The following is a 10,905-nucleotide window of genomic DNA, read 5'->3' on the forward strand; positions in this document are numbered from 1 at the left end:
GGGGGAAAGAGGTGCACTGGGCCCGGGTGGGGGAGGTGCACAGGGCCGGGGGGGGGGGGGTGCACAGGGCCGGGGGGGGGGGGTGTACAGAGCCCATGGTGCACAATGGGCCTGGGGGGGTGCACAGGGTCCGGGGGTGCACAGGGCCGGGAGTGTGTGGGTGCACAGGGCCCATGGTGCGCACTGGGCCTGGGGGGGTGCACCGGGTCCAGGGGGTGCACAGGGCCAGGAGCGGGTGGGCGCACAGGCCCCATGGTGCGAACCGGGGGGGGGGGGGGGGGTGTACAGGGCCCATGGTGCGCACAATGCCCGGGGGGAGAGGGCCGGGAGGGGGTGGGCGCACAGGCCCCATGGTGCGCACCGGGCCTGGGGTGGGGGGGGGGGGGTGCACCGGGTCCGGGGGGTGCACAGGGCCAGGAGGGGGTGGGTGCACAGGCCCCATGGTGCGCACCGGGCCGGGGGGGGGTGCACCTGGTCCGGCGGGTGCACAGGGGGTGGGCGCACAGGGCCCATGGTGCACACCGGGTCGGGGGGGGGGGGTTGATGGACATGTTGAAGAGTACAAAATGTGGAGTGACATTGTGACATTCCATCGCGCCTACAAACAGATCAGTCGGGACCTTATTGAATGGAGGAGCGGGCTCGAGGGGCCGAATGGCCTCCTCCTGCTCCCAGTTTGCACGATCTTGGGTCTCTACTCCACTTTCCTGCCCACTCTCCACATCCTCTAATCCCCCCCGAGCCACCAAAAACCTCAGCCCCAAATGTGTTCAATGGTGGAGCTTCCCCAATCCTCTGCGGACGGAGAATTCCAAAATTTCCCCGAGTGAAAACATTGCTCCCCGTCTCGGTCGGCAATGATTCTTGTGCAGTGACCAGAACATTCTCCTTACCTTTCCTCTGGCAGACATGGTTAGCTGTTATCGAGAACCGATACTGAACCCAAACAATCTAGAGAGGGAAAGAAGAGGGTGAGAAATTATTTATGGCCCTGATAAAGGCTGGGGAATACACCGCGATCCATTATGCGGCCGTCTCTCTACGCATCACTGAGCAACATCTTTAATCAGGATTGTGTATCATTTCTCCTGTAAATGTGATCAGGTGAAGCAACTTCATCTCGGCTTTCCCAAACATCCTGCTCCACTGGTTAATTGAAAGGTTAATTTAATCAACTTTTTAAAGAGGCTATGATAATTAAATATACAACAAACCTCGTGGAAACAGATGTGTGAGTTGATTATAGACCATTGTTTTTAGACCATGACTGTGCATGTGATGGTGCCTGAGCTTCTTGTTGTAACAAAGCCGTTACGAGTAGTGATGACTCAGGCAGATGGACACTGGTAAAACTGCAATAGCGCAAACGCAGGAATGACTGCCTGACTGAGGCTCGAAGAGTCGCGCCCCCCTCAGCTCGGAGTCAGGAGGCAGCGGGTTCTCATCCTCCACCAGGGATTTGGGCACCAAACTACTGATTGGCACTGAAATGTAAATCGCTTATTGTCACAAGTAGGCTTCAAATGAAGTTACTGTGAAAAGCCCCTAGTCGCCACATTCCGGCGCCTGTTCGGGGAGGCTGTTATGGGAATTGAACCGTGCTGCTGGCCTGCCTTGGTCTGCTTTCAAAGACAGCGATTTAGCCCTGTGCTAAACAGCCGCAGTAGCTGCACTTCCTGCAGCGACCCTCTTGTGCAGAGGACACAAAGGGACTTAAGAGAATCTTGAACAAGGAATCCCAAGGTTAACGTGCAGGTTCAGTCGGCAGTTAGGAAGGCAAATGCAATGTTAGCATTCATGTTGAGAGGGCTAGAATACAAGAGCAGGGATGTACTTCTGAGGCTGTATATGGCTCTGGTCAGACCCCATTTGGAGTATTGTGAGCAGTGTTGGGCCCCGTATCTAAGGAAGGATGTGCTGGCCTTGGAAAGGGTCCAGAGGAGGTTCACAAGAATGATCCCTGGAATGAAGAGCTTGTCGTATGAGGAACGGTTGAGGACTCTGGGTCTGTACTCGTTGGGAGTTTAGAAAGATGAGGGGGGATCTTATTGAAACTTACAGGATACTGCGAGGCCTGGATAGAGTGGACGTGGAGAGGATGTTTCCACTTGTAGGAAAAACTAGAACCAGAGGACACCATCTCAGACTAAAGGAACGATCCTTTAAAACAGAGATGAGGAGGAATTTCTTCAGCCAGAGGGTGAAGAACTGTGGAACTCTTTGCCGCAGAAGGCTGTGGAGGCCAAGTTACTGAGCGTCTTTAAGACAGAGATCGATAGGTTCTTGATCAATAAGGGGATCAGGGGTTATGGGGAGAAGGCAGGAGAATGGGGTGAGAAAATATCAGCCATGATTGAATGGCGGAGCAGACTCGATGGGCCGAGTGGCCTAATTCTGCTCCTATGTCCTTTGGTCTTATGGACACATTAATCCAGGAACCCGTCTACCCACTCCACTGGGTGGAAATGATGCTGTGACACTGAGGGTCGCGTTGGCATGGTGAAAAATATCTAGTCCTCAGCCAACATCTGAAACAGATGATCCAATCATCAAGGTCTTGTTTCTTGCCGGAGCTTGCTATGTACAAACTGGCTGCAATGTTTTCTATAGCAGACACTCATTATGCAAGTCACTGGTTGCAGAAAGTGCTGTGGAGAGTTGTAAAAGGCATCGTATTAAAATTACAAATGCTTCGATAAAATATTTTCTAAAAAAAATGGCATTGTATGAACGCAAGTTCCTTCTTTCTATCTCTGTAAAACTACCTCCGAATATTTTACTAACCGAGAGACGAGTTGGAGGTGAGAGAGAGCAGCTCGGTGTTTCTGAGGTGAATTGGAAAATATTCTGGGCCCAATGCTCGAGCCCAAGTTTCACTCCAGATGACCCAAAGGTAAACACACCTTGCCAGTTTGCTGTAACTTCGGCTATGGGCGGCACGATGGCACAGTGGTTAGCACTGCTGCCTCACAGCGACAGGGACCCGGGTTCAATTCCAGCCTTTGGTGACTGTCTGTGTGGAGTGTCGTGTTATGTACTCTGGGATAACACAGGCTGCAACTGGATGCAGCTTTGACCAAAAGATACTCCAGACCTTGAAGTTAGTTCAATCTGATTTATTGAACCAGTAGCAGTTAGCACAGTTCTCTGTGAGTTTGACTCTCTGCTAACCCAAGTGTGGTTACTCTGTCTGACTGAACCTTGCCCCTCGCACCTTGAACCTATGCCCCCTAATAATTGACCCCTCTACCCTGGGAAAAAGCCTCTGACTATCCACTCTGTCTATGCCCCTCATAATTGTGTAGACCTCTATCAGGTCTCCCCTCAACCTCCTTCGTTCCAGTGAGAACAAACCAAGTTTATTCAACCTCTCCTCATAGCTAATGCCCTCCATACCAGCCAACATCCTGGTAAATCTCTACTGCATCCTCTCTAAAGCCTCCACATCCTTCTGGTAGTGCGGCGACCAGAATTGAACACTATACTCCAAGTGTGGCCTAACTAAGGTTCTATACGACAGTTGAACGCGAATGTGCGGAGGCTTTTGAACGTTATCATGATACCGGCGAGGGAGGGGGAGGCGGAGATAGTGGTGGCGATGGACGCTGAGAAAGCCTTCGATAGGGTAGAGTGGGGGTACCTGTGGGAGGTGGTGAAGAGGTTCGGGTTTGTGGAGGGGTTTGTCAGGTGAGTTAGGCTGATGTACGAGGTCCCGATGGCGAGTGTGGCCACAAATAGGAGGAGGTCCGAGTACTTTCGGTTGCACCGAGGGGCGAGACAGGGGTGTCTCCTGTCCCCCCTGCTCTTCGCACTGGCGATTGAACCCCTGGCTATGGCACTGAGAGAATCGAGGAACTGGAGGGGGTTGGTGCGGGGTGGGGAGGAGCATAGGGTGTCGCTTTATGCGGACAACCTGCTGCTGTATGTGGCGGACCCGGTGGGAGGAATGCCAGAGGTAATGAGGATGCTTAGGGAATTCGGGGACTTTTCGGGGTACAAGCTCAATATGGGGAAGAGCGAGCTGTTCGTAGTTCAGCTAGGGGACCAGGAGAGGGGGATTGGTGAGCTCCCACTAAAAAGGGCGGAGAGGAGCTTCAGATATTTGGGGGTCCAGGTGGCCAGGAGCTGGGGGGCCCTGCATAGGCTTAACTTTACAAGGCTGGTGGAGCAAATGGAGGAGGAGTTCAAGAGGTGGGATGCGTTGCCGCTGTCCTTGGCGGGTAGGGTGCAATCAAAATGACGGTGCTCCCAAGGTTTTTGTTCCTGTTCCAGTGCCTCCCCGTGTTTATCCCGAAGGCTTTTTTCAGGCGGGTTAACAGGAGTATAATGGGGTTTGTGTGGGCGCGAGGGACTCCGAGGGTGAGAAGGGTGTTCCTGGAGCGGAGTAGAGATAGGGGGGGCTGGCGCTGCCCAACATCTGTGGGTACTACTGGGCCGCCAATGTGACGATGGTGCGCAAGTGGTTGATGGAGGGGGAGGGGGCTGCATGGAAGAGGCTGGAGACGGCGTCCTGTGTGGGTACGAATCTGGGGGCGCTGGCAACGGCGCCGCTGCCGCTCCCTCCAAGGAGGTATACCACGAGCCTGGTGGTGGTGACGGCCCTCAAAATTTGGGGGCAGTGGAGGCGGCATAGGGGGGAAGTTGGGGCCTCGGCGTGGACCCCAACTTCACCCCAGGAAGAACAGGTGGAGGGTTTTCGGGGTGGCACAGGGCAGGGATACGAAAGTTGGGGGACCTGTTTGTCGACGGGAAGTTCGCGAGCTTGGGTGAGCTGGAGGAGAAGTACGGGCTCCCCCCGGGGAACACCTTCAGGTACTTACAGGTAAGGGTGTTTGCCAGATGGCAGGTGGTGGAATTCCCGCGGCTACTGCCACACACAGTACAGGACAGGGTGCTCTCGGGGGGGGGGGGGGGGGGGGGGGGGGGGGGGGGGGAACGATAGACATTGGTCAATGGCAGCAGCAGCTCGGGGTGGGGGGGGGGATTTACTTTATTTTTGTTTATGTTATTTACACTGGAGGGTCTGAGGGGGTGTATACACCTGTTGTGTTAAGTCGGGGTGTTAATGTTAATTTATTATTTAGGTACAGTGGGGGGGGAGGGGTTTGGGGGTTGCTTTTTTAGACTGTGTTTTGTACTTAACCCTGTTGGGTTCTTTTTTCTTTCTCATTTTGTTATTGAAAACCTTTAATAAAAATTATTTCAAAAAAAGGTTCTATACAGCTGCAACATGACTTGCCAATTTTTAGACTCAATGCCCTGGCCAATGAAGGCAAGCATGCCTTCTTGACTACCTTCTCCACCTGTGTTACCCCTTTCAGTGACCTGTGGACTTGTACTCCAAGATCTCTCTGACTGTCAATACTCTTGAGGGTTCTACCATTCAGTGTATATTCCCTACCTGTATTAGACCTTCCAAAATGCATTACCTCACATTTTTCCGGATTAAACTCCATCTGCCATCTTGCTGCCCAAGTCTCCAAACAATCTAAATCCTGCTGTATCCTCTGACAGTCCTCATCGCTATCCGCAATTCCACCAACCTTTGTGTCGTCTGCAAACCTACTAATCAGACCAGTTACATTTTCCTCCAAATCATTTATATATACCACGAACAGCAAAGGTCCGAGCACTGATCCCTGCGGAACACCACTAGTCACAGCCCTCCAATCAGAAAAGCACCCTTCCATTGCTACTCTCTGCCTTCTATGACCTAGCCAGTTCTGTATCCATCTTGCCAGCTCACCTCTGATCCCATGTGACTTCACCTTTTGTACTAGTCTACCATGAGGGACCTTGTCAAAGGCCTTACTGAAGTCCATATAGACAACATCCACTGCCCTACCTGCATCAATCATCTTTGTGACCTCCTCGAAAAACTCTATCAAGTTAGTGAGACACGACCACCCCTTCACAAAACCATGCTGCCTCTCACTAATACGCCCATTTGCTTCCAAATGGGAGCAGATCCTGTCTCGAAGAATTCTCTCCAGTAATTTCCCTACCACTGACATAGGACTCACTGGCCTGTAGTTCCCTGGATTATCCTTGCTACCCTTCTTAAACAAAGGAACAACATTGGCTATTCTCCAGTCCTTCGGGACATCACCTGAAGACAGTTAGGATCCAAAGATTTCTGTCAAGGCCTCAGCAATTTCCTCTCTTGCCTCCTTCAGTATTCTGGGATATATTCCATCAGGCCCTGGGGACTTATCCACCTTAATATTTTTCAATACGCCCAACACCTCGTCTTTTTGTATCTCAATGTGACCCAGGCTATCTACACACCCTTCTCCAGACTCAACATCTACCAATTCCTTCTCTTTGGTGAATACTGATGCAAAGTATTCATTTAGTACCTTGCCCATTTCCTCTGGCTCCACACATAGATTCCCTTGCCTGACCTTCAGTGGGCCAACCCTTTCCCTAGCTACCCTCTTGCTTTTTATGTACATGTAAAAAGACTTGGGATTTTCCTTAACCCGATTTGACAATGACTTTTCATGACCCCTTTTAGCCCTCCTGACTCCTTGCTTAAGTTCCTTCCTACTTTCCTGTGTGACGGGAGTTTGTGATTACCTTGTTCAACATGTGACTATTCTATAAATACAGCCAACTGGAACACTTTGGTATGAGAACTTCTTGTGGGTTAGTAGTTGGAGGAAGTGTCTTACACGAAACCTTTTTAAACCTAAAACACCAGACTGGATCGATTCTTCTGCCGTAGCCCCTGGTTGATAGATACAGTCAAGGTAAAGTTGGAAAGATACATGAGGGAGAAAGAAATAGAAGGATACGGCACAGTGGCTAGCACTGCTGCCTCACAGCACCAGGGACCCGGTTTGATTTTGGCCTTGGGCGGAGTTTGCACATCCTCCCCGTGTCTGCGTGGGTTTCCTCCGGGTGCTCCGGATTCCTCCCACAGTCCAAAGATGTGCAGGTTAGGTGGGATTACTGGGATTGGGTGGGGGAGTGGGCTTAGGTAGAGTGATCTTTCAGTTGGTGCAGACTCGATGGGCCAAATGGCCTCCTTCGGCACTGTAAGGATTCTATGGACATGTTGATGGAGTTGGGAGAGAGGAGACTTGTGGGGGCACAGAGCCATTGAGTCAAATGACTTTTTTCTGCTGTATATTTGACATAACGCAATGTAATACACAACTGGAAATGACAGTCGGCTAGTGGTTGTGGTGGTAGAGTAGGCATGTCATGGAAGGGCGGCACGGTAGCACAGTGGTTAGCACTGCTGCCTCACAGTGGCAGGAATCCGGGATCGATTCCCGGCTTGGATCACTGATTGTGCGGAGTCTACGCGTTCTCCCCGTGTCTGTGTGGCTTTCCTCCGGGTGCTCCGGTTTCCTCCCACAAGTCCCGAAAGACGTGTCTGTTAGGTGAATTGGACATTCTGAATTCTCCCTCTGTGCATCTGAACAGGCGCCGGAATGTGGCGACTAAGGGATTTTCACAGTAACGTAATTGCAGTCTTAATGTTAGCCTACTTGTGACAATAATAAGGATTATTTAAAAAATAATAAAAAAAGAAATCTGCTCAATCCTGGTTAGCACCAGAATGACTTCAAATTGTTCAGGTCAGGCACTAGTGTGTGGATTGATTCTCAACTCCATCCTCATTTATAGAACAGTAGGATTTAGTGCAGAGTTCGCTCTCTCTGTGTTACCAAGGTCTCCAACAGGAATGCAGAAACACGGTCGTGTTTGTGCGCAAATGAAAATTAAACTTATCGGCCAAAAAAATGTTTAAAAAAGGAACATTCATCCCTGTTGCAATTTTCCAGTGACCTCTAAATTATCTTCTGAATTTGTTTTTTAAGAAACTTAAAACTACTAAACATGAGCGTGAAAACTCCACGTGAGTTTGGCACCAGACAAATGGCCCCGAGGGTTACTCCCAAAACATCACAATTTAGATTAATCAGAGTTCACATACGTAATAACGGTTCAATTATCATGCTGTGGTTTTAGGGAGAGGCGAAAACGTTGTCGGAATCAAAAAAATAGGGACAGGTTTTATTCTGTCCTGGCTTTTGGAGCCAGGCCAGCTTTCACCCGCTGTTCTGCAATCCAGTCATTTTACACACAGTCACTCTGCAAACTTGCATTCTGCTCCCTCACTCAACAATCTTCAAATCTGTTGTGGAGCCCAATCCATAAGCTACCTCAATCAGTTTACAGAATTGTTTGGGGGTGGGGGAGCAGATCAGTGCAGTTGTAAATAAATGGAGGTGGGTTGGGAGATTGTTAAATAATGTGCAACTCAATCCTTTTGCTCTTTGCACTCGCAAGAGGAACACATCTCCCAGGTGGGAGGAGCGGGTAGAATTTATAATCTACATGGAGTCTGTTAAGAAGGCCGCTGCAGTCTACACGCCCCGAATACTGCAGAACCAGGCACCAAAGGCAGTCCCAGACCCAACTGCGGAGCAAGACAACCAACTGCGGAACCCAGACCCCCAACTGCAGAACCAGACCCCCAACTGCGGAGCCCAGACACCCAACTCCGGAGCCCAGACCCCCAACTCCGGAACCCAGACCCCCAACTCCGGAACCCAGACCCCCAACTCCGGAACCCAGACCCCCAACTCCGGAACCCAGACCCCCAACTCCGGAACCCAGACCCCCAACTCCGGAACCCAGACCCCCAACTCCGGAACCCAGACCCCCAACTCCGGAACCCAGACCCCCAACTCCGGAACCCAGACCCCCAACTCCGGAACCCAGACCCCCAACTCCGGAACCCAGACCCCCAACTCCGGAACCCAGACCCCCAACTCCGGAACCCAGACCCCCAACTCCGGAACCCAGACCCCCAACTCCGGAACCCAGACCCCCAACTCCGGAACCCAGACCCCCAACTCCGGAACCCAGACCCCCAACTCCGGAACCCAGACCCCCAACTCCGGAACCCAGACCCCCAACTCCGGAACCCAGACCCCCAACTCCGGAACCCAGACCCCCAACTCCGGAACCCAGACCCCCAACTCCGGAACCCAGACCCCCAACTGCAGAACCCAGACCCCCAACTCCGGAACCAGACCCCCAACTGCGGAACCCAGACCCCCAACTCCAGAACCAGACCCCCAACTCCGGAACCAGACCCCCAACTCCGGAACCAGACCCCCAACTCCGGAACCAGACCCCCAACTCCGGAACCAGACCCCCAACTCCGGAACCAGACCCCCAACTGCAGAACCAGACCCCCAACTGCAGAACCAGACCCCCAACTGCAGAACCCAGACCCCCAACTGCAGAACCCAGACCCCCAACTGCAGAACCCAGACACACAAATGCAGAACCCAGACACACAAATGCAGAACCCAGACCCCCAACTCCAGAACCCAGACCCCCAACTCCGGAACCAGACCCCCAACCCCGGAACCAGACTCCCAACTGCGGAACCAGACCCCCAACCCCGGAACCAGACTCCCAACTGCGGAACCCGGACCCCCAACTCCAGAACCCAGACTCCCAACTCTAGAACCCAGACCCTCAACTCCAGAGCCAGACTCCCAACTGCAGAACCAGACCCCCAACTGCAGAACCCAGACCCCCAATTCCGCAACCAGACCCCCAATTCCGCAACCAGACCCCCAACTGCGGAACCAGACCCCTCCCACACAGGGGGCATCCATTTCTCAGCTAATTCACAATAAGATCCATTCGGCTTGGAACTGTTTCCAAGGCAAATGGACGTTTCTCCATTTTAGATCTTCTGCTGGAATGAAAATTCTCCCCGGTCTTCAGAAAGCTGGCATTGAACAACCCGCAGCTGACAGTTCAGGATCAATGTTAAAAGGCTGCGATTTCCACCGTCCACAGACTGCATTGCAACAGAAAGACAGAAACCCCCCTTCCCTGGCTAACGCCTCGCCTGCTCAAACAAAAAAAGGTTCTTTTTCGGATTCGAATTAATTTTGGGACAAACCAATTCCTTTTCCCAGAAAAGAAAAATCAATTTGAGCTTTTCTGAACAAAATTTCAAACGAACATACTTTAAATGCCGCTCCTTCTGCGCGCAGAGGTTCGGGATGTCTGGAAATTAGATACATTTCATGTAGCTTTCTTCAAAATGCGTTCACAGTTTATCTTTCTCAAAACTATCTGATTAAATGCACCCATTTGGGGGAAAAAACATGCTTTATGTATCCTTTTGATACAAATGTATCTTTTTTATAAACACATTATTGATACAATGCAGGGATTTTGGCAACATCTTTGTAAATAAGTGGCTACACTGTGCTGAGTGGATTTGTGGTTTCTGCTACTCACCCCGCGAGTTACTGTCACCCTGCTGGATGGAGCTGAGAGTCAGTCCGCTCCTCTGTGCCTCTCTGGCGGCTCCTCTCCCTCCCTCTGCCCGCCTGACCTCCAGCCCACACCTCCCTCTGCCTGACGTGGACACGCACAGACTGCTGCGGCTCAATTCGCTGCTTCTATTTAAAACCCACTGCAGATTCTACACTGTGCCCACCCCCTCGCCAACTTTGCAGCACAAGAGGCGTGGGTGGGGGTGAGGGGATGAAAGGATTCTGTCCCATGTCCTCCCCGGGTTTATTGGGGCAATATCCCCCCCCCCCCCCCTCTCTCTCAGTTTCACCATTCTGCCCCCCCTCCCAGTTTCCACTTGATTGAATTTCTCAGGGAGGGGTCGTTCTCTCGTTCATTCTTGAGATGTTGGGGAGGCCAGTTTTTTTTTCTTTGCCCATCCCTAATTGCCCTAGAGAAGGTGGAGCAGAGCTCCCTTCTTGCAGTCCCTGAGGTGTAGGTACACCCACTGTGCTGTAAGGGAGGGAGTTCCAGGATTTTGCTCCAGGGACAGCGAAGGAGCGGCGATATGTTTCCCAAGTCCGGGTGGTGAGTGACTCGGAGGGGGACCTCCAGGTGGTG

The 10,905-nt window shown here is 51.9% G+C and overlaps 1 protein-coding gene across 4 annotated transcripts in view; it reads right to left on the bottom strand.

Annotated features, from left to right (window-relative positions):
• The window catches only part of anxa6 (annexin A6), a 182,446-nt gene extending 172,028 nt beyond the window's left edge, over positions 1-10,418 (bottom strand). For all 4 annotated transcript variants that reach the window (XM_072512738.1, XM_072512739.1, XM_072512736.1 and 1 more), the window contains exons 1-2: positions 10,288-10,418; positions 894-951 (exon numbers count right to left, since the gene is read on the bottom strand). In XM_072512738.1, coding sequence (XP_072368839.1) covers positions 894-911 — 18 coding nt within the window. In that variant the 5' untranslated portion in view covers positions 912-951; positions 10,288-10,418. The remainder of the gene's footprint in view (positions 1-893; positions 952-10,287) is intronic.
• Positions 10,419-10,905: the final 487 nt, after the last annotated feature.

Source organism: Scyliorhinus torazame, chromosome 7 (assembly GCF_047496885.1).
Source record: "Scyliorhinus torazame isolate Kashiwa2021f chromosome 7, sScyTor2.1, whole genome shotgun sequence".
Lineage (NCBI taxonomy): Eukaryota > Metazoa > Chordata > Chondrichthyes > Carcharhiniformes > Scyliorhinidae > Scyliorhinus > Scyliorhinus torazame.